The 20873-nt window shown below is 49.9% G+C and overlaps 2 protein-coding genes across 2 annotated transcripts; both read left to right on the forward strand.

Annotated features, from left to right (window-relative positions):
• Positions 1 to 6358: 6358 nt before the first annotated feature.
• On the forward strand, positions 6359 to 8519 carry CCNO (cyclin O; the record flags this gene model as incomplete). Its single annotated transcript, XM_080803304.1, has 3 exons — positions 6359 to 6757; positions 7378 to 7563; positions 8034 to 8519. Exons 1-3 carry the CDS (start codon positions 6371 to 6373, stop codon positions 8517 to 8519), a joined length of 1059 nt encoding a protein of 352 aa, XP_080659430.1. The 5' UTR covers positions 6359 to 6370.
• A 4585-nt stretch (positions 8520 to 13104) lies between these two features.
• On the forward strand, positions 13105 to 19179 carry MCIDAS (multiciliate differentiation and DNA synthesis associated cell cycle protein; the record flags this gene model as incomplete). Its single annotated transcript, XM_080804829.1, has 7 exons — positions 13105 to 13221; positions 13309 to 13405; positions 13585 to 13676; positions 16891 to 16963; positions 17538 to 17761; positions 18380 to 18490; positions 18739 to 19179. 7 exons carry the CDS (start codon positions 13105 to 13107, stop codon positions 19177 to 19179), a joined length of 1155 nt encoding a protein of 384 aa, XP_080660955.1.
• Between the last annotated feature and the right edge of the window lie 1694 nt (positions 19180 to 20873).

A 20873-nucleotide genomic window follows, 5' to 3' on the forward strand; every position in this document is an offset into this window, starting at 1 on the left:
CTGTGCATTCCTCCATCTTCTGGGGACTCTATCCCCTTAGCTTTACTCTCCTTTCTAAGCAGTGGCCCCAGGGGGGACTCAAAAGACTTTTCTTGGTTCTCACTTAACATTTAATAAACAGAGAACAGCATAGGCGTGAAGGTCCAGGTTAGAATCACAGACTTGGGTTTAAGTCCCGTCTTCCACTTACTAGCTGTGTATCTTCAAGCAAGCTCCTTACCCTTGCTTAAGATTCTCTCATATGTTGAATGGGGACAGTAATTGTACCTATCTCATACAGTTGAGGTGACGGTTAAATGCTATGGTAAATAAAAGTGCACCATGACAAAGCGTAAGGAGTCAACAACTGCTAGCAGTAACAAGTTCGTGTGTGATTCGGCCCATTACCTCTCTGATGTCATCTGCTGCTCTCCTTGTCGCTCCTACTCCAGCCACACTGTCCTCCTTGCTCTTCCTCCACAGGGCAGACCTGCTCATGCCTCAGGGCCTTTTCACTGCTATTTTCTCTGGCTAGGATGTTTTCTCCCCAGATGCCCATGTGACCAACTCCCCTACCTCCTTGAGTTCTCTGCCCAAATCTTCCCCATGCGCTTATCTGACCACCATATTAAATAATGAAGCCTGTCTGTGGCACATCCAGCGTCCCAGTCCCTCTATCGGGTCTCTCCCTGCGCTGCCACACCCCCCCCCGCCCCAGCTCTGGGAAGACAGGGATGTTTGCCTGTTCTGTTCATTGATGTAATTCAACTTCCAAAACAACAGTCTCACTTAGGAAGTGATGTAACTTTGCTCCCAGAATGCCCAGACCCTGTTCTAGTGTATCCCTTCTGATTTTCACATGTAATAGCAATCACCATTTTTCAGGAATCACTTAGGTTCCTTGCTTTCTAACTTTCAAGCCATCTGCATATGAAAAATGCTATTTTTATTTTTATTTAAGATTTTTTGTCCATTTGACAGAGAGATCACAAGTAGGCAGAGAGGCAGGCAGAGAGAGAGGGGGGAGGAAGCAAGCTCCACGCTGAGCAGAGAGCCTGATATGGGACTCAATCCCAGGACCCTGAGATCACGACCCGAGCCGAAGGCAGAGGCCTAACCCACTGAGCCATTTTTCAGGCGCCCCTGAAAAATGCTATTTTTAAAAAGAGGAAACACATACCTAGAGTTCAAAATTCAGAAGATCAATGTAAGTACAATAAAAAGTCCCTCCCTCTGTATTTCTGTCTCCCACATCTTCTTCCCAAAGGCAACCTGTGTTACCAGTTTCTTGTGTATCTTTCCAGGGAAATTCCATGCAGATATAAGGACATACGTGTGTATATATATATTTTTTTTTTTAACACAGTGGCAACATATTTGTTGCCTTGTGCTTTGCACCTTGCTTTATTTAACACTATTTTGAAAATCCTTCTACATCAGTCTGTAAACATCTACCTCATTCTTTTTAGTGGCCACATAATATTCTGTGTTTTAGATGTACCTTATTGCACACAATCAATGTTTTGCTTTTAACATGGACACTGTGATAAATATCTTTTTATAAAGTAATTTTTCATTGACATAGAATAATCATCTGGGAATAGAAATGCTGAGTTGAAGATTATGTTCATTTTAGATGTTTACAGATCTTGCCAAATTACCTTCCAAAACAGCTGTACCAAATTACACTGTCACCAAAAACATATGAGCCCTATTTCCCTGCATCCTCTTATCAAAGGTATAGACTTCTATCAGTCAGATTACATATAAGATAATATCTCATGATGCTTTTAGTTTGCATTTTTCTTGTTTTGAGTGAATTATCATGAGGACCATTCCCTCCTGACACCTTTGATCTGCATGGGCAATTCTACCACCTAAAGGGAAAGCAGCGAAGAGAGCATCAGGTTATCATCCTGGTTTGAAGAAATTCTTTCAAGGCCCACTAAAACAAGTCACTAAGTCTCCCCTATTTCAGAAGAGCTGGAGACTGGACTGGCCTCCAGCAAAATGCTACTGTGCTGACTCCTCTTTGACTTCTTCTCAATGTCCAGTTCTGATCATATATTATGTCGATCAGCAAAATTACAGCAGGTCCTATGTTAGCTACACTGGATAGCCATGACTTAGCTAGAGAAAAATGTAATTAGAGCAGCAGCTAACTCACACTGTACACTCTATGCACACACTATACGCCTTATTTAATCCTCCCAACAATTTTCTAGGAGACTCTTACTATTTTTTTTAACAGCCAGGGAAACGGAGGAGTAAAAAAGTTGAGCGACTTGCCCAAGTTTACAGAGCTTGTGTGTTGCAGAGTTGGGATGCTGAGCCAGGTGCTGACTCGAGAGCGGGAGCTCATCACCACTACACAGTATCACCTGTGCCAGGCAGAATGCCACTGGCGGGTGTGAGTTGGGAGAGAAAGCATATGTGTGCACGAGAGAAGCAGCAATGCACTAGAGTGTGTGCCCTGAAATCTTGGTGAACTGGCAAGTGGCAAAACAGCAGAAAAGCAGATAACCAAGAGATGGTCTTTTCTCCAGGTGCTGATACTAGTGGACATTTAGATCTGCAAGTCAAAAGTCTGGCTTTAAAACCTGTTGAGGGGCGCCCAAGTGGCTCAGTGGGTTAAAGCCTCTGCCTTCAGCTCAGGTCATGATCTCAGGGTCCTGGGATCGAGTCCCACATCAGGCTCTCTGCTCAGCAGGAAGCCTGCTTGCCCCCGTCTCTCTGCCTCTCTGCCTACTTGTGATCTCTCTCTCTGTCAAATAAATAAATAAAAACTTAAAAAAAAAATCTGTGTTGAAAATTCCTGCTTTGGGGGCATCTGGGTGGCTCAGTCTGTTAAGTGTCTGCTTTCAGTTCAGGTCATTATCCCAGGGACCTGGGATCCCTGCATCAGGCTCCCTGCTCAGCAGAGTGTCTGCCTCTCCCTCTCTGCACTCACACTCTCGGCCTTTCTCAAATAAATAAGATCCTTAAAAAAAAAAAGAAGAAAAAAGAAAATTCCTGCTCTTTACTAAATACCAGAAAAACTTGTCTGACTTTAAGTACCCTAAATACTTCTCAATCTTGGGCACTTAAATACATTAATAGAAAATACATTAATAGAAAACATACATAGTAAATATAATTTTTAGTGACAGATATAAATTCTAGTGACTTAAAATATAAAGTGAGCTTAACGACCATTTGAGGCACTAACAAAGCTGTCCACCTCTAAGTACCAAGCCCAGCCCGCTTACTCTGCTAAACAAGGTACTGTTAGCAAATGTATTCTTCCTACCTCCATCACAGTCCAAGAGTTGGGGCGGGATGACGGTGGGAGCTTTCAACTGAGGCTCGAATGTCAGACTGGAAGAAAACAACAAGATAACTTCAGTTCCATCATCCATCCTGCAGATTTCAAAAACCACACCTGAAAATAAGCAGGGCCAAATCATGGTTAAGTAGCTTTCATTATAGAAGCCTGGGTTTAATTAAGTTCTACACCTTTAAAGTATTTTAGATTTACCTAGTGCCTTAAAGGTGCATTGTACCTAGGTCTCAGACGAGAAAAGAGAAATTAACTTTAAAGACCCTTCATAGGGAAAATAAGGCCTTAAATTGCACTAGATTGTTCATACCACAAATACTTCACCTAAATAGCCTCCAGTCTTGTCTCCTACAATCCATTTTTCACACCTCAGCCAGAATAATCTTTCAAAACAAAAGGCAGATTCTATTTTGGTAAAGCTTCTTCAATGGTTTAAGGTAAAGTCTAAACATTTAATGTACCTACAAGGCACAGCAATGTCCCATGCACTATTTGAGACACGATCATACTAAAATTTATCTGACATTTGTTTAACTGGGTATCCTGTATTTTATTCAGAAGGTCTTCTATCATAATCATTTTTTAAATGTGTCACATGGTTCTTCACTTCCCCCACTAGAGTGTCAGCTCTATGAGGGAAGGACCCATGTAGCCTTTTTTTAAAGGGTTTTTTGGGGGGGGTAGAGGGGACGGAGTGGGGTGGGGGAGGGACAGCACCTGTGTGGCTCAGTCAGTTAAGAATCTGCCTTCAGCTCAGATCATGTTCCCAGGGTCTTGGGATTGAGCCCCGCATTGGGCTCCCTGCTCAGCAGAGAGCCTGCTTCTGCTTCTCCCTCAGTCTGCTCCTCTGCCTACTTGGGCTCTCCATAAAAAAGGTTTGTGTGTGTGTGTGCTTTTTTTAAAGTAAAGTATACCACCCACCTGGGGCTGGAACTTAAAACCCCCAGGATCAAGAGTCTCATGCTCTACCAAAGCCAGCCAGGAGCCCCAGGACCCATGCAGCCTTGATCACAGTCTTGGACCAGGCTTGGCAGGCATATCCACAAATACTGAGGAGTAAACCCATCAGTACAAAGCTCAGGCACCATCTGTTGGGAGTTAATTCTAACTACAGACACTACCCTCACATCCATTTGGATAAAATGATCTGCTTTTTCAGAATATCTCCAGGTGATAATATTGACTTCCCAACGGAGGCTTTAATGTAACCCCCTGTTTTATATTTGAAAGGGACTTTGAGCTTTCAACATATTTCACTTGGTCCTCAAGACAAGTATTAATAACCAGTTTTAACCAATGAGGAAGAGAGACTCTGAGAAGATAAATAGCTAGCCCATGATGACCAATACATGGGAGTGACAATTCTGACCCTGGGAACTGACTTTGTGCTCTGTACCACATGCTTATCTGGGCTGATGAGAAGAATCAGAATTTCTAGGTCTTTCCTCTTCATCCAGAAAGCTTCTCAAGGAAAAAGTCTGACAGCTGACCCGTCTCCACAGATTTCCCTGCTCAACCCATAATGGTTCCCCAACAACAGCTTGAGAGGAGACAGCAAGTCCTGGCACCTCTATTTTGAAAGACAGGTGGTTCTTAGCTAATCTCTCAAGTAGTAAATGAAACTATTTAGGTGGAGAGACTAAAGACCTTTCTCAGAGTTACAGGGAAATAGGAGTAAAACTGACCACAACCCCAAATCCTTCTCTTTTCTCTTTCCTGCATCTCTAGGAGACAACATCCCACTCCCCAAGCTCTGGGGACTGGGATTTCAATCTGATGACATACATTCCTCAGCTTTCTTTTGAAATGAGGTGGGAATGGCTGAACCTGCTCTTAGGATACCTAACAACCTCACTTCTGGGAGTGCCTCTGGAAAGTTCATCAGGCTGAAGGTCTAGTGGGTTTCCTGCCCTGTAAGGCTGACTCCATAGTACTTGTGCCCCTTTTCACTCAGGCTTAGGCCTCCAGCTTCTACCAAGACAGGACGCTAGGTTCTAACCCAGCGGTGCCCTCAGGAAACTGCTACGTCCACCTCAGTCCCTCCTACCTGGGCGCTCCCCTGCCTCCAGCTCCAGCTCTACTTTTGTGAGCTTCTGAAGGAACAGAACTGAGAGCAGGGAAAAACCGAGGAAGAGGAAGCGTGAGGCGCCCGTGGCAGGTGTGAGCAATTCGATCAAGGTAGCAATCCGACGCCCCAACCATGTCACGTCCTTAACCGCTCCAGCTTACTTGGTCTGGTGTGGCAAGTGTGCAGCAAGTGTTAGAGGAGTTGAGACCTGCTGTCTGATGTTCGCGGGGCAGACTGATTTTGAGCATGAGTGCCTGCCTGGGAGGCTGCACTAGCTCCCAGATACACAGCGCAGGAGAACCTGTGAAGGGTCTGCTCCCCGAGACCAGCGCAAGCAGGGATACTGGATCCTAGGGTCTGGCCTAAAACAAAAATTACAAAAGCAATGGAATTAGAATTAACTGCGTGTATGGAAAACTCCTGTACTGACAGAGTTCTAGTTGGAGCCCTGAAAGGTCGGAAACTGATCTTTACCAAATTACCGACCTGGATTACAGCCGGCCTGAAGGGTGATCGCACTGGCAAGACTAGCTGGACCTCGATGGGGAGATGGCGGCGGGGAAAATCTTTTTGGCCCGGGAGCAGTGCAGCCCCTCGGCTGGCTTCTGCGCACACTCCACCTAGCCACCGCCCCACCCCCACCCCGGGCGGCGCGCGCAGCTCTCGGCGCACCCCGGGCTCCGTTACCTGGGTAACGCGGGACGCGCGCGGAAAGGCAGGACAGGGCGGGTGCGCTCCGTCGGGCGTAGCTCCTCCTCTCCGCTGCAGGCTGCGCAGGCTACACCCTGCCAGCAGCTTGTTCTGAAGCGGTTCTTTAGCCGGGAAAGCGCGGCCTCGTGCCGCTCAGTAGTCATCCAGTGAGAAGCCGGGGGTGTGGTGGGGCTAAGGAGCCCGCCGAGTACTTAGGGACTCGCCGCGGCTCTGGCCAGCCTACTGCGGACTCTGGAGCGCGCCTTCGGTTTGTCGCAGGGCGAGGAGTCGTAGAGCGGCCACCGGGCTGCACCATGGTGACCCCCTGCCCCACCAGGCTCGTGAGTCCCGCCGCCCGGGCTGGGAAGCGGGACCACGACCCGAACCTCCGCGCCCCGGTGAAGAAGAGCAGGCGCCCACGCCTCCGGAGAAAACAGCCGCTGCAGCCGCTGAACCCGTGCCCGCTCCCCGGAGACTCCGGTGTTTGCGATCTGTTCGAGTCCCCCAGCTCCGGGTCTGATGGTGCAGACAGTCCCGCAGCATCCGCGGCGCTAAGCTGCAGCTCCCTACCCGCTCCCGCCCAGCAGTTTGCGCAGCTAGATCTACAGACCTTCCGTGACTACGGTCAGAGCTGCTACGTCTTCCGCAAGGCGCGGGAGAGCCACTTCCACCCGCGGGAGTCGCTGGCGCGGCAGCCACAAGTGAGGCGTTGGGAGAGCGAGGTCCCCACCCCCGCTCCTCTTCCCCTCGCGGGCTCCTTCCTCTTCTGCTCCGTGCGCCCTCCGACGCGCCCCGGGGCACGGAGCTTCGCGACCCGAGCGGGAAGGGGCTTTACAGGGCCGGGCCACCAGCCTCATTTTACAAATGGAGAAAACTGGGGCCTGGACGGCTTAAGTGACCTGCCCGAAGTTTTCATACTGGTTAGTGGGAACGCGGTAGAATGCAGAGGAGCGAAGACCGTTTCTAGGTTCTAGACTCCTCCCGACCCCGGGCAAGCCATTTAACAATTCTGAGTTTATTTCTTCATCTGCAAAGTGGTGGCCCTCTCCCCTCACTGAATTGCTGAGAAGATTACACAAGGTAATGTGTATACACACTTGGCACAGGGCTAGGTACGAATCCAAGGCTTCCAGGTCCTGGCCCAACCATTACTCTTCGCGCAGCAGCACCGTCCCTGTGTCTCCCAGTTTCCATCACATTTAGGTTTTCCCTTTTTGTGCCTTCCTCCAGGCAATCTCCCGGAGTTTTCTTGGCAGGTTCCTTCTGCAGACCCTCCTTGCCCTAGGCTCAACGGGTCCTCCTCCCACGTCCCTACCCACAGGTAACGGCGGAATCCCGCTGTAAGCTGCTTAGCTGGCTGATCCCAGTGCACCGCCAGTTCCACCTCTCCTTCGAATCTCTCTGCCTGACGGTGAACACTCTGGACCGCTTTCTTACCACCACGCCTGTGGCTGCAGACTGCTTCCAGCTGCTTGGGGTCACGTCCCTGCTCATCGCTTGCAAACAGGTACCTCCACGTTGGGTCTGGGGGACAGCCAAACTCACGGGGACTCTCTGGCCACCACCGGGCTTTCCAGCGCACAAGATTTAGTGCTGGGCGCTCTGAATTCATTCTGTCCTACATTTGCAAACCTATATATCCCACAACTTTAACTTCTCAGTAATGGCCCCCACCAACAAACAGCCCCGTCACTGACCCCTAAAGAAATAGGTTGGTGTCAGTCTCAAAAGTAAATCTCAACAGCACTTTGTAGCCCTGCTATTCTAGACTTCTAGGGGGAAAAATATTTAAAAATTCTCAAACCTTTTTTAGCTGGACAGTAGTTAGAGAAACTGCGCTGGAAGTACACCCCAGGTGATTAAAGTGGAAGAAATGGAGAGGCGAAGGCCCAGCTATCTGGCTGGAAGGGATGGGGGGAGCCCTGGTTTTCTCCCAGGTTTGAGACTGGGATGGGCCTGGGCGCCCCTGTGTTGCAGGTGGAGGTGCACCCGCCTCGCGTGAAGCAGCTCCTGGCCTTGTGTTGCGGCGCCTTCTCTCGGCAACAACTCTGCAATCTCGAGTGCATCGTGCTGCACAAACTCCACTTCAGCCTGGGCGCGCCAACCATCAGCTTCTTCCTGGAGCATTTCACGCATGCTCGTGTGGAGGCCGGGCAGGCTGAGGTCTCAGACGCCCTGGAGGCACAAGCCCTGGCGCGTGGTGTGGCAGAGCTGAGCCTGGCCGACTATGCCTTCACCAGCTATACCCCCTCCCTGCTGGCCATCTGTTGCCTGGCGCTGGCTGACCGTATGCTACAGCTCCCGCGCCCCGTGGACTTGGGCCTAGGCGGGCACGCCGAGGCCACAGTACAGGACTGCCTAGGCAAGCTGCAGCTACTAGTGGCCATAAATGAGACCTCCCTGACTCATATGCTGCCCTTTCAGATCCGGGAGAAGTGCAGCCTGTCTCCGAAATTGAAATGAAATACACATTTTTCTGTCTACCCTGGCCCGACTGCTGGACCTCTCCCATTGCTGTGAAGGAGGGCAGTCTTGGCCCCCAGAGGACTTCATGGCTCCCCGCTGGTCACGAGGTCATCCTGCAGGTTGTAAATAGTGTACAGTAAGAGGGCCTCCTCCTTTATTTATTTTACTAAGCCCACCTGACAGACCTTAGTCTTTCCCCAATAAACAGGCTATCAGTCTTGGTTTGTCTGAATGCTATTGCCTGCATTGTCTGTGGGGAGGGAGGGTAAAGGCAGACAGGGATACAAGTAGTAAGAACGGAGGGGTCCTGCCCCCCTGGCTCCCACCCTGTAATTAGGTATCCATGTAGGAACACCAGGTCCTTTGAGATGCCAGTCGCTGAGAGGGTCACTTGTAGACCTGTATCCCATGACCTCTTAGGAGGCTGAGGACTGCTCATTCCCAGAGGTCCAAAGGGAAGGTGGGGTGTGAACCTGAATAGAACGCACAGCAGTCTATGCTGTCTAGAGGGACAGGGACACACCGGATGCCCAGCTGGGAAGCTCTGGGAACCACCTATGCCCACTAGCTAGGGCAAAGCAAGACCTACTCTGACAACTAACAGATGTTGGAAATGAAGGCTGTCATGGCCATGACAAATAGAACCCATTTACCCTGCAATGACTTGGTTCAACAGTTCACTTTTGTCTTACACCTGCTGCAGGTGAGACCAGGAGAACAATGGCACAGTAATCATGGCCATGATTGGGTGCTCAAATGTCCCAGGCTCTGTGGTCAGCATTCATTGTCTCAATCCTCCAAAAACTCCATGTGTTATCCCATTTTTCAGAGAAGGACCCTGGACCACAGGGTCAAGAGCAATCAGGATTTGAAGGCAGGTAATCAGAGCCACACTGCTCAACTTCTCCCACTTACAGGTTTGCGGAAAGGCTTTTTAAAACCCCTCTTCCTGAGGTAGGTGTGAGATAAGTTATCTACTCAGTGCGTTCCATTCAATAGACTATAGAGAACATATTCGGAGAGCCAGCACAGTCCCTGCATACAGTCGTGACACAGGTGGGAAAACTGAGTCAAGAAATGAGAACTTTGGCTCAGGTCATGATCCCAGGTTCCTGGGATCGAGCCCCGCATCGCATCAGGGCTCTCTGCTCAGCAGGGAGCCTGCTTCCTCCTCCCTCTGCCTGTCTCTCTGCTTACTTGTGATCTCTGTTTGTCAAATAAATAAATAAAATCTTAAAAAAAAAAAAAAAAGGTGAGACCTAGGCTTGCTGGAGTTAACTCCGCAGTAGTCTCATCACTTTCATTCTCACTGTGGTGAGTCTGCCGTAGAATTTCAGTTCTGTCACCTCCAGCCAATGTCTTCACTTCTCTGAGCCTGACAATCTTCATAGAACTGTTGTAATGCCTAAAGGAGATCCTGAGGTAGTATAAAATCATGATGAAACAAGTGGGCTCTGGAGTGCTTGAGCAAGTCTCATCTCTACGCATGCATGAGTCTCCTCTGTAGAATTAGGAAGAACAATAACCTATTTGGAAGGATGGAGGTATGGATTTTTTTTTTAAAGTTTTATTTATTTATCTTGGAGAGGGGCAGGGGCGGGTAGAGAGAGAGGATATGCAGATCCTGACTCAGAGCTCCATCTCACAACCCTAAGTTCACCACCTCAGCCAAAACCAAGTGCCCGGATGCTTAACCAACTGCACCATGCAGGCGCCTCAGAGATATGGATTTCATGAGAAGTTCCATACAAATCCCTCTGCACAGGTCCCTGCATATAGCAAATATTCAAGACATGAAGACTGTTGGCAACATGTACAATAATGGGGAGGGATTTACACAGGGGGAAAAAAAAAAAAACCTGGAGAATGAAATAGAGGCAAATACAGGATAATGTTAGCTATTGGGAGGCAAACCTGTTATTCATTGCACTGTCTTTTCAAATTTTCCAAAAGATTTAAAAAACTTAAGTTTTGGGGGAACAAACTCAAGTCATGTTCCTCTATATTTAGAATCAATTTAAATGTAGGACAAATTTGCATAAATGAAAAGCAAATAAACTCAAACCAAATTTAGAGACTCTTCCTTACACCTTTCCTCACAAGTACCCTCTAGGTACTCTCCAGCACCAGGAGCACATACTCTGAGGCCCTCAGATCCCTTCTCTCCCCTTATGTTAATGTGTTAAGCTCTCCAGGAAATTTCTGGACTTGGGCTCAGGGATAGGGAAATGGTGACCCCTAAGCTGTTTGAGGAAAAAGGTCGTCTGTGATGATGAAAAAGAGAAGGAAAAATTGTATTGTCAGACCCAAGTCCCCAAATATCTAGAGCACTCAGACCCACTGTTAAGGGTGGGTAGGACCACTGGCTCTTTTACAAAAGTGTGACTTGGGGGAGAAGTTGTTTTCACCAACATTTACTCCATCACTCAGCCAAGATTGATATGGGTGAGTTGGTTCCAGAATCATCCAGATTCAGAGTCCTATAATCATGCTATTCCAGCTCCCTTTGCCACATTTTTATGTACAATGTCCCTATTTTTCTGCATTTTGGAATTCACTGATGAAAAAGGAGTCTATTCTGTAAAATCAGGAATGGCCTCAGGTGAGAGATGTTCCCAAAACTCAACTAAGAGCTCCCCTACTCCTTTTACAGACTGGGAAGATAGGTAGGGATGGAGGACTGGCTAGTTACTAAGCTACTCAGGAATCAGAACTAAGCCAAGAATAGGTTGTGGGAGGCTGGAGGAGCACTGAAAAGCCTCCTTAAAACATCAACAACATCAATTTATCCACACCAAGCACCAGTTGCATTACATAATCTCATTTTAATAGCACCTCTACTGAAGTTAGCATTACGATTTTCCTTTCTTAACTAATTTTTTATAGTCATCCAGGGATGACTGGGTGGCTCAGTCAGTTGGACATCTGTTTGTCTTTGGCTCCGGTCATGATCCGGAAGTCCTGAGGTTGGGTCCCACAATGGGTCCCCTCCTCGGTGGGGAGTCTGCTTCTTCCTCTTGGCCCCTCTCTCCTGCTCGTGCTCTCTCTCAAATAAATAGTCTTTAAAAAAAAAAAAGTAATCACACCCAAGGTGAGGTTCGAACTCACAACCCTGAGATCAAGAGTCAGCTATGTACCCCAATTTTATGCTTTTCGTAAAGATCTGGTGGAGCACCTGGTTCCAATCCTCAGGTACTCTGACCCTGAAGTCACAGCCCCTCACTGAGGGTATCATTGATACCCGTCATTGATTGTGGTATTAATCAGTGATACCACACCAATTCTAGCTGCCTGACCTCACCTCAACCAGGTCTCCCCATTTACAGATGTATCCAAAAGTCTCTAAGTCTATTCTAGCTCTACTATTGTAGAACTGTCCCCAACACTGTTAAGGGATGCCTTTATTAATGCAGATAACAGGGAGAAGTAAAAAGGGATCATACCACTTTAAAAGAGGATTTTCAAGACCACTACTTGGTATAAGACACAAACAAGGTGACCAATAGGAAGTTACCAAGGTAATTTCAGATGACTATTCAAATTCGCTATATCTAAGAGTGGTCTGAGGGATCCCCTCACCCAGGGATTTAGAGATGCTCCTTCTTGGGAGAGGCCCTGGTCTTTGGAAGGGCAGCCAAGACTTCCTCCGAGCGACCACGGCCAGCTGTGTACAGAGTGGCCAAATGCTGCGGTGGCCAAATGAGGCTTTCGGGGGAGAAAGACTGGGGTTTTAGGGGATTTGGGACCGTGCAGTGTGGCGTTTTCCGAAAGGGGAGGAGCATTTGTAGGTGTCGCTTTTTCTTAACTCTCTTTTAAAGGCTACACGCAGGCGTCGCTGCCCGGGAAAGTGCGGGGCTAGGGTACGGGGAGCGCTTCTAGGCATCAGGCAAAGAGAAACCAAGGGCAAGTCGTGAGTCAAGACCAGAAGTGCACCCCCAGCCTTGCGTAAGGGTCTTCTGTAATCTGGGGGCAGTGCTGCGGCAGTTCCTGATGGAATTCTACATCCGCACCAAATCCTACAGGGTGGTCAAACGCCAGAGTCAGGCTTTGGCGAGTGTCACTCCGCGTTTACTTCGTGCCTTACGGCTGGGGGTGGGAAGAAAATGAAGAAAGAGTTGTTAACTTTTCCATCTCTGCTATCCTAAAGGGGAAAGGCGGTACCCAGTATTAGGGACCAGTGGGGCTCGTCCACTCCTCTCCACCTCTGGTGCTGCCTGGGGGCAGCGGCGCCAACCGTCCCCAAAAGGGCGCTCGCGGGCCCGGGTCCCGCGCTCGCCGCTCCCGGGGGAAGCCGCGTTGCCAGGTTGGGTTTAACGCCTCCGCCCGCGCGCAGATTGTCCGGGGCTGAAGGCGCCACCTCCGGCGCTCAGGCGCGAGCCGCCCCTCCCTCGCGGCAGTCTTCCCTCTCCACTTGGCCCTCCCTCCGCACCCCTACAGCCACCCTCTCGCCTCCACCCTGACCACGGGTTTACCCCTGCAGGCGCCAGGCGGGGCGCTGACTGTGGGTCGCTATTCCGGCCGCGGCCACCGCCGCCGCAGAACCGGCACCGCGTTCCTGGGCCGAAGCCGGCGGGGAGTCAGGATGCAGTCGTGCGGAGGCGCCGCAGCGGGACGCCGAGCCTTCGACCGCATCTGCCCCAACAGGATGCTGGAGCTGGGGGGCCGGCCTTTCGTCAAGCCCGGGAAGCTGGAGAGAAAGGTGGGGCCGCGGGCCGGTGCCAGGCAGGGGTCCGCACGCTCCGGGGCCGAGGGCTGACCCATGCTCACGGTTTTTGTGTCCGGCTAGTTCGCCCCTCCGCGGAAGCTTTTTCCTGGTTGCAGCGGCAGCAGCCCAGTGTCGATATACGAAGATCCCCGGGATGCGGAGCCCGCGGCGCTGCCAGGTGAGCCTGGCGGCTCCCGCGCGATCCCTCGGGTTCCCCGCGCCAGATGTGTAGCGCACGCGCGGCTCAGATGAACTTTTTTCCCCCGGGCTCCAATGTCCTGACGGGAGGCCAGTGGCGAGCTCTGGCGGAGAGACTCAGGGCCCGCCTCGTGCGTGTCCCCGGTTCTCCCCGCGCAGCCCTCACCACCATAGACCTGCAGGACCTCGCCGACTGCTCCTCGCTACTCGGGTCCGACGCGCCGCCTAGTGGTGACTTGACCGATTCGCAGGTATCTCCCCTTAACTCCCGAAGCCCGGCGGCCTTCAACAGCCCAAATTCCGACTCGGGACTCCGGGGTTCCTTTCCGCAGAGGCTCTTCTCGGGCCGGCGCGCAGGCAGATTTAGCTAGTGCGGGCAGACGTCGTGCCGGAATCTCAGCCCTGAGGATCGGAACTTCTTCCCTCCTAGTCTGTGGCGTCGGCGGTATTCTCAGAGCTGTTCTGACCAACTTGGGACAGAGGGGCTCACCTGGAGGACTTTCCTCCAGGGAAGGGGTCTCCTGTTCTTCCCCCTCCCCCCCATTCCCTGGAGCCGTGACAAAGCAATCTGGAGGTTGAGCACGGAGGAGCCAGGCGAGTAGGTGGGAGCAAAATGGAGCGCTGGGCACCTGGTACTTGTCCTGCTCCCAACATGCCTGGCCGGCCATTCACTAACAATTTTCATTCCCTGGGTATCAAAGGAGTGTGAAGATTGACGGGTAACTACTCGATCAAGACTGGAAAAGACGAATAGAGTTTACATTTAGAGGAAGAGGGACGAAGGACAAAAAACTCTGGAAGAGATCTGACAGCGAACGTTCCTCTCTGCAGAGATGGCTCTTCAGCATTTGGGCACTTTTAAAAAGTCATTTTCTCTCCCTGCAAAGGTTCATGTCACTTACCCTCCTGGGGCAAAGAGGTATTTGACTTTTTCTTTTCCTTAAAAACTTATTTCCCTACTCCCATCCCACTTATACCACTTGCAAGGGCTGACACTCCCCAAGTTGATGAAGGAACCTCCCAGCATTGGTGTCTGGGATGCCAGAAGCCTGCCTGGCCATCGATAGGACATGAAGTGCCCAGAAGGACAGGAGGTCTTAGCTAGATGCAACCTACAGGAGGAATGCCAGTTCCAGCTTCCTGGCAGGAGGTCCTGGGGGGCATGGGTCCATGGGGGGAAATGTCCAGCACTGAAGACTCCAGAAGATATGACCACCTCTGAGAACTGAGATTGGTGGAAGAACACAGCCTTCCAGGTTTCCCCAAGTGCCTTTAGAATTGGGTAAGAGCCCAGATGGAGTCAGGGTAGGTGGCCACAGAAAGCAGAGAGTGGGTAAGGCAAGGGATGAGAATGGGCATTGCCCTGCAGAGGCTGTTTTGTTTTTCTCTTTAGATCTGGATGCTCAAATAAGGAAAGACAGTGCTTGAGCATCTCTCAACCGACCCAGAGGTCCATTCACTGTCTTACTCCAACATGTTTATTTTACAAGTCATGAAAACCATGCAGGCTCTTCTTGAATTTTTGCTCAAGTATTCAGAACTTAAATTTCACATCATGTTCTGTATTAGCCTTTTTTTTTTTTTTTTTGGCTGCCACTGTGGTTTGGAAAAATGCCAGATTTTTAAATCTAATTGGGGAGGTAGGATTCAAAGTTTCAAGCATAGAGCTCATGTGAGATGGCCCAAGAGGTCCAGGACTTTTCCTGGGGGGAGACACAGCTGGTAGAAAGGGAAAGACATCCCTTAGAGGAAGATCCCCTGGAAAGACCCTGGCCAGTGTGCACTCAGGTCAAATTTCCTAGCCTCCTTCCTGCTGGGTAAGATGAGCCCAGAGGAAACACTTCAGAGAGTTTGTTTGAGGTCCAGAATGAGCCAAGGACCTGGGATAGCTTGGGAGGAAGCATTTCCTAGGCCCCAGTTCCTGACTTAGCCTCAAGCCTCCTCATGGTAAGGGCTTTGGCTGAATCTCTATTAAGAGGAAGACCTTTCAGCCCTTGGAAAATGAGTCTTGTTTCTGGGTCCTTCAACCAGGGCAGAACTTGTGCTTCAGAATTTGTCTTGGCCCTTTCTAAGCTCCTTTCACCCTTATAGCCTCAGTTCCCAACTGGTGCCTGAGGCCTCCTAGACCGAAGCACTCCAGGAAAGCTAATACTTGTACTTTCTTCAAGGTTAGGGTCAGAGTAAGTTCCTCTTCTCAGCAATATTTGAAAAGTGGAGAAGGGCTTTGGGGAAATAAGTATGAGTAACACAAAGGAATCAATAGTGGAAGCAGTAGAATAAATATTTCTGATGGGCATATTGGATGCATTCCCCCACACCATATGCCTGGAGAAAACTTCTTTCCTCTTCCCCAGTGCTGTCATCATTGGAAGACAGGTTTGCCTTAAAAAAAGAGATAAACGCTAGAGGCAATGAGGTATGGAGGAAAGATTGAAATAGTCACCATCCTTCTAGGACAGGAGCCTCAATTCTTAGTTGGGTGACTTTGGGCAATTCACTTTCTCTAAGCTTCAGATTCTTCATCAAACGGGGAGGAATCACTTCCTGGGCCCTGCGTGCTTCCTACATGGGGTGAGAATTAACATAGGGACTCTGTGTAAAAGAGTTTTGTCAACTCTAAATGTCCACGAATTAAGAGAATAAGAGGGCCTCCCACTGTCTTCTTCGGCGTCACGCAGCCAGGCACACTGCGGGAACCTAAGAAGAGCGTCCAGTTCAAGATATGGGAGATGCCTCCCGCCGTACCGAGAAAGTAGACTCTGACTTGCTGAGAAACAGAAGGGCAATAGGGGCCACGCTTGCTGCCAGCGGAACCGAAGCACTTTCCATAGCACGGCTGCTCCCTCTTCAGAGCCTACCTTTCCCCTCCCTGTTTGGGGAGTAGGCGGTTTGGCTGCGACTGAGCCTCGGTGGGATCCACTGCCTCACGTTATTTCTTTGGACGCCCCTGCACGCCTTCAGGTCTTGGGAGGGAAATCCGAGCGGACGCACACCTGTTCCCTTACCTTAGGGCACGGCTCCTTGGCGGGTCGGAGGTAAGTTCAACCAGAGGTTCAGCTGGAGCTGGAGGAACGCCTCGGGCTTCACGTGAGGAGGCAGCTGATTGGCTGGTGGCGGGCCAATGAGGCGGCGCGGGGGCTGTGGGCGGCAGGCTGCCGGGCGCCGAGCCACTACGCCGAGCGCGGAAGGACTCCCGCCGCACACAGCTCCGCACAGTTTCGGCGCCCTTCAAGATCCCCGGGGACCCGGCCCTTGCTACGACGGTTCCGCTCCTCACCATTGCAATGCAAGCCTGCTGGGTTCCAAGCCTGGGATGGGGCTTTGATTTTCAGGTAGGAGGCTCGGTTGCGAACTACGGTGCGTGCACACCTGCTGCCAGGCCCGGGAGGGCGACCGTCGGTCTGGGAAGCGCTGCAGACCTGCTGGACTCGACATTAACTATTTTACACCTCTGGCTTATTTCAGAACCATTCGCTGCAGACGGCAGCGGACTTCGATCTGCAGGATTTCAGAGACACAGTGGACAATCTCATTGCAGGCAAGTGCAGTCTCCTTGCAGTTAAGTAAAGGGAGGCGGGGACGTTCCCCACTCCGCAAATCAAACTAGTTCAGATTTCAGATTTCGTGGTCGCGTAGGTGGTAAACGCAGCACCTGTCAACATCGTCAGTAACTCGTCAATGGGTCTGGCTCTTTCATATTTATGAGACAACACCCTTTCTAATGGAGATGAATCGCTAAATGTATAGCGCTTTCCCAGTCTAACGGTTTGAGTTCTCGGAGAGGGAGCCCTACTCTGTAATGCGGTCAAGGAGAGGTTGTTGGGACGGGAGTGTACAGAACGGCGGCGGAACTGTGTGACTTTGGGCAGGCTTGCCCTGGCCGCCATGGAGTCTGAATTCAGATCAACTCGATAGGCATATATGGAGCGCCTGCTGTGTATGAAGTAGATATCAGAAAGGGCCTGGGAAAAAGTACGGATTGCAGAGTGAGGGGTGCTTTCCTTAAGTCTTTACATAAACCCTACACCTGGCGTGGCAGGCGTGGCGTTTTGTCCCTGTAGCTAGCCGGGCACGAGTCTGAGGCTGCAAACCTAGCTCCCACTCTTCCTCAGACTCATCCTCTTTGATGTCGCCTCCTCTGGCCGGCGGAGACTTCCCCTTCTCTCCTTGCGACGTATTGCCATTTGGGCCCTCTCTCTCTCCGCCGCTGGACCCAAGGGCCCTGCAGTCACCGCCGCTGCGCCCTCCGGACGTGCCCCCGCCTGAGCAGTACTGGAAGGAGGTGGCCGACCAGAACCAGAGGGCACTGGGGGACGCACTCGTTGAGAATAACCAAGTAGGGGCACTGGGCTGGCCGCCAAGAATCCTGGGTTGGGGACAGGGTATGGAGCTCTGGGCGGAAATGGGGGTTGCAGGAACGGGAATGTGCCCCGGTGTAAGTCAGAACCAGTGGACGGGCCAGTGCTTCACGTACTCCAGTGGCTCTCCTGTTTCCAGCCTTAGTAAGTGGGAATAATCCTGCCCGACCAGATTTTTAATAGGGACACCAATATCTACCGAAGGCTTTATACGCCTGGTATTGTGCTTATCAATTTACTTTTTCTTCTAATACTTACAACCACTGAATAAGATACCCTTACTACCCCATTTTACAGGTTATGAAACTGAGGTATAGGAAGATTGAACTTCAGAGGCAGACCCTGTATCTGCTTGTTGCCCAAGTCCGTTCTCTTCACCACCACGCTACACTGAAGATTGAGATACATTTTGTCTAAGTGATTTGTAAAAACAAAGGACAACTAAACAAACGTGATTATTATTCCCACCAGTGCAAGTGCCCTTGGGTCTCCAGTTCCAGATTAGATGTTAGGATCCTGGTATATAACTCATGCAAGTATACAGATGAGACCGACCACGGTGGCCTACCCCGTAATGTTTGGGTCTCCTTCTGCAGTTGCACGTGACGCTGACCCAGAAACAGGAGGAGATCGCCTCGCTCAAAGAGCGGAACGTGCAACTGAAGGAACTTGCCAGTCGGACCCGGCACCTGGCCTCGGTGCTGGATGTAAGTGGGGTGCGGGCGTGTGGGACACTACGGGACGTCGGAAATGTTCCTATGAAGCTCCCACCCTGTTCCCAGGATTGGGACCCAGGGGGGTTGGGAGAAGGACGGTGGCTGCTGAGAGCTTGCTGAGCCACCTGCAGCCCGCATCTAAGCCCGCGGAGTTCGAAAGGCGCCCGGGTCTGCTTTGCGCGCCCAGTGCGGGGGAGTCCAGCCGGCCCCAGCTTGGCGCTCCTCCCCATCTTTTGTAGAAGCTGATGATCACGCAGTCCCGGGATTGCGGAACGACAGCCGAGCCCTTCCTGCTCAAGGCGACAGCCAAAAGGAGCCTGGAGGAGTTGTTCAGTGCTACCGGGCAGGATTGCGCAGAAGTGGATGCCATCCTGAGGGAGATTTCCGAGCGGTGCGATGAAGCGCTGCAGAGCCGCGACCCCAAGCGACTCCGGCTACAGCCGGAGCCCGCGAATAGCGAAGGCAAGCTGGGGCAACTGCACGGCAGCTTCCGGGGGCTGCGCACAGACTGCAGCCGGAGCGCGCTCAACTTGAGCCACAGTGAGCTGGAAGAAGGCGGTTCCTTCAGCACTCCCATCCGCAGCCACAGCACCATCCGCACCCTCGCTTTCCCCCAGGGCAATGCCTTCACCATTCGGACAGCCAACGGGGGTTACAAATTCCGCTGGGTCCCCAGTTGAGCTGGGATGTGGTGGCCCCAAACACTGCCCTGTAACTGGACTGAAGCGCCTGGAGGCTAAGTGGGAGTAGGGGCAACGTTTTCCTGAACCTGGCTTCTCAGAAGAGCTCTCCCTGCTGGGCGAACGCCACCCTGAAACTTATTTTTCAGGAACAAAAAACCATCTAATGATGTACTTGTAAAGTCCTGGTATAAAATACTGTATATTCCTTCCCCTTTCACTGTGTGTGTGTGTGTGTGTGTGTGTGTGTGTGTGTGTTTCTAAACACACATAATCTCAAACAATTTTAAAGGTACTTTTAACAGCTTTTAATGATATACTTTTAGAATGGGAAAGGACTTAGAAATCACTTAGCTATTTTATAATTATATAATCCCCTACTTTTATAAGGAGGAAAAGTAGGCTCGAAGAGATTAAGTAATTTTCCATAAGCAGCAGCATTTATTGGGAATTTCCAGTCTTTCTCATTAGTTATTTAAAGATCATAGGTCCAGAAGCCAGGTTTCTGAGTGAATGCTTCATTACATCACTAAACTTTCTCTGGTCCTAAGGACCCTTAATTGTCTTACTGTTGAAAACTTTTATTCTGGCTGGAAGAATAAAAAGTTAGGAGAGAAGCCAAAATACTTGCTTTAGGGCAATAAAGTAGAGAAAAATGTAGATGCTCAGAGGCAATGGGCTATCTACAAAATAGGTACTAAATACATTTGTTTGTAATGATCATATCATTTTGTAAGATTTATGATATGCATTTATATTAATTATAGTTTATATGTCTGAACAGAAGAATCGCACAAAAAGCAAACTTGGTTGATAAAAAATGTAAGTTTTAAGAAAATAGCATATTTCACATGAAAAAGAATATATATTTTTATATGTGTGTGTGCGTGTGTGTGCGTGTGCGTGCGAGTGCATGCAGGTGCACACACACATGTACCAGAAACCAAGTGTGGAAATCTTGGTTAACCTATTTGAATTCCATAGATAAAACTGTGGTGCACATTCATGTCATATATTTCTAGGGCTGATCTTCTAAGAAAAACTTACACATTATTTAGTGCCTTCACTTTGACTTTTTTTCTCTTTCCTTTTCTCTGTGTGTCTTTTTTTTCTAGTCTGTTGTGAAATTATGTGACTGGCATATATATGTCAGGTAGTGATTTTTCCCAACCTTCCCAGTTCTCAACATGAGAGCTATTTCTTTCTGTGTCCTCAGCGTGGGCAAGTTTCCAAGCCTGTTACCTCACATCGCTCATTCTGCCATCTAAGTGGTGATATCAGGTAACAGGGGAGCTGGGCAGGGCAGCAGAACCCGCTCCTCCAGTTTGTCCTATGTACTGTTATCTATATTTAGGAGCAAAAAAAAAAAAAAAAAAAGTGATAAAATAAACCACATTTCCTCATATTTTGTCTAACAAATGGACTCTTAAAAAGTACACTGAACAGTTGAAAATTCTTTTCATCAGCTTATATATAAAATTACTGAAGTTCAGGTTCAGAAAAAACAAAAACAACAAAGACTCTTAGCTTGTCCTGAGAAACGATCCGCAGAAAGAGACTGACAAATGACAAGCAGACAGCCCCTCTCCTTTTTTCCCAATAGGAGGAGGATGGAGACTTTTTGGGTTAGGGCTGAAAGTCAAGGGGTTGGTGCCTGAGGGATATAACTCTTCAATAATCTCAAAGCTGTGGGG

The sequence above is a fragment of the Martes martes genome (assembly GCF_963455335.1).
Source record: "Martes martes genome assembly, chromosome: 5".
NCBI lineage: Eukaryota > Metazoa > Chordata > Mammalia > Carnivora > Mustelidae > Martes > Martes martes.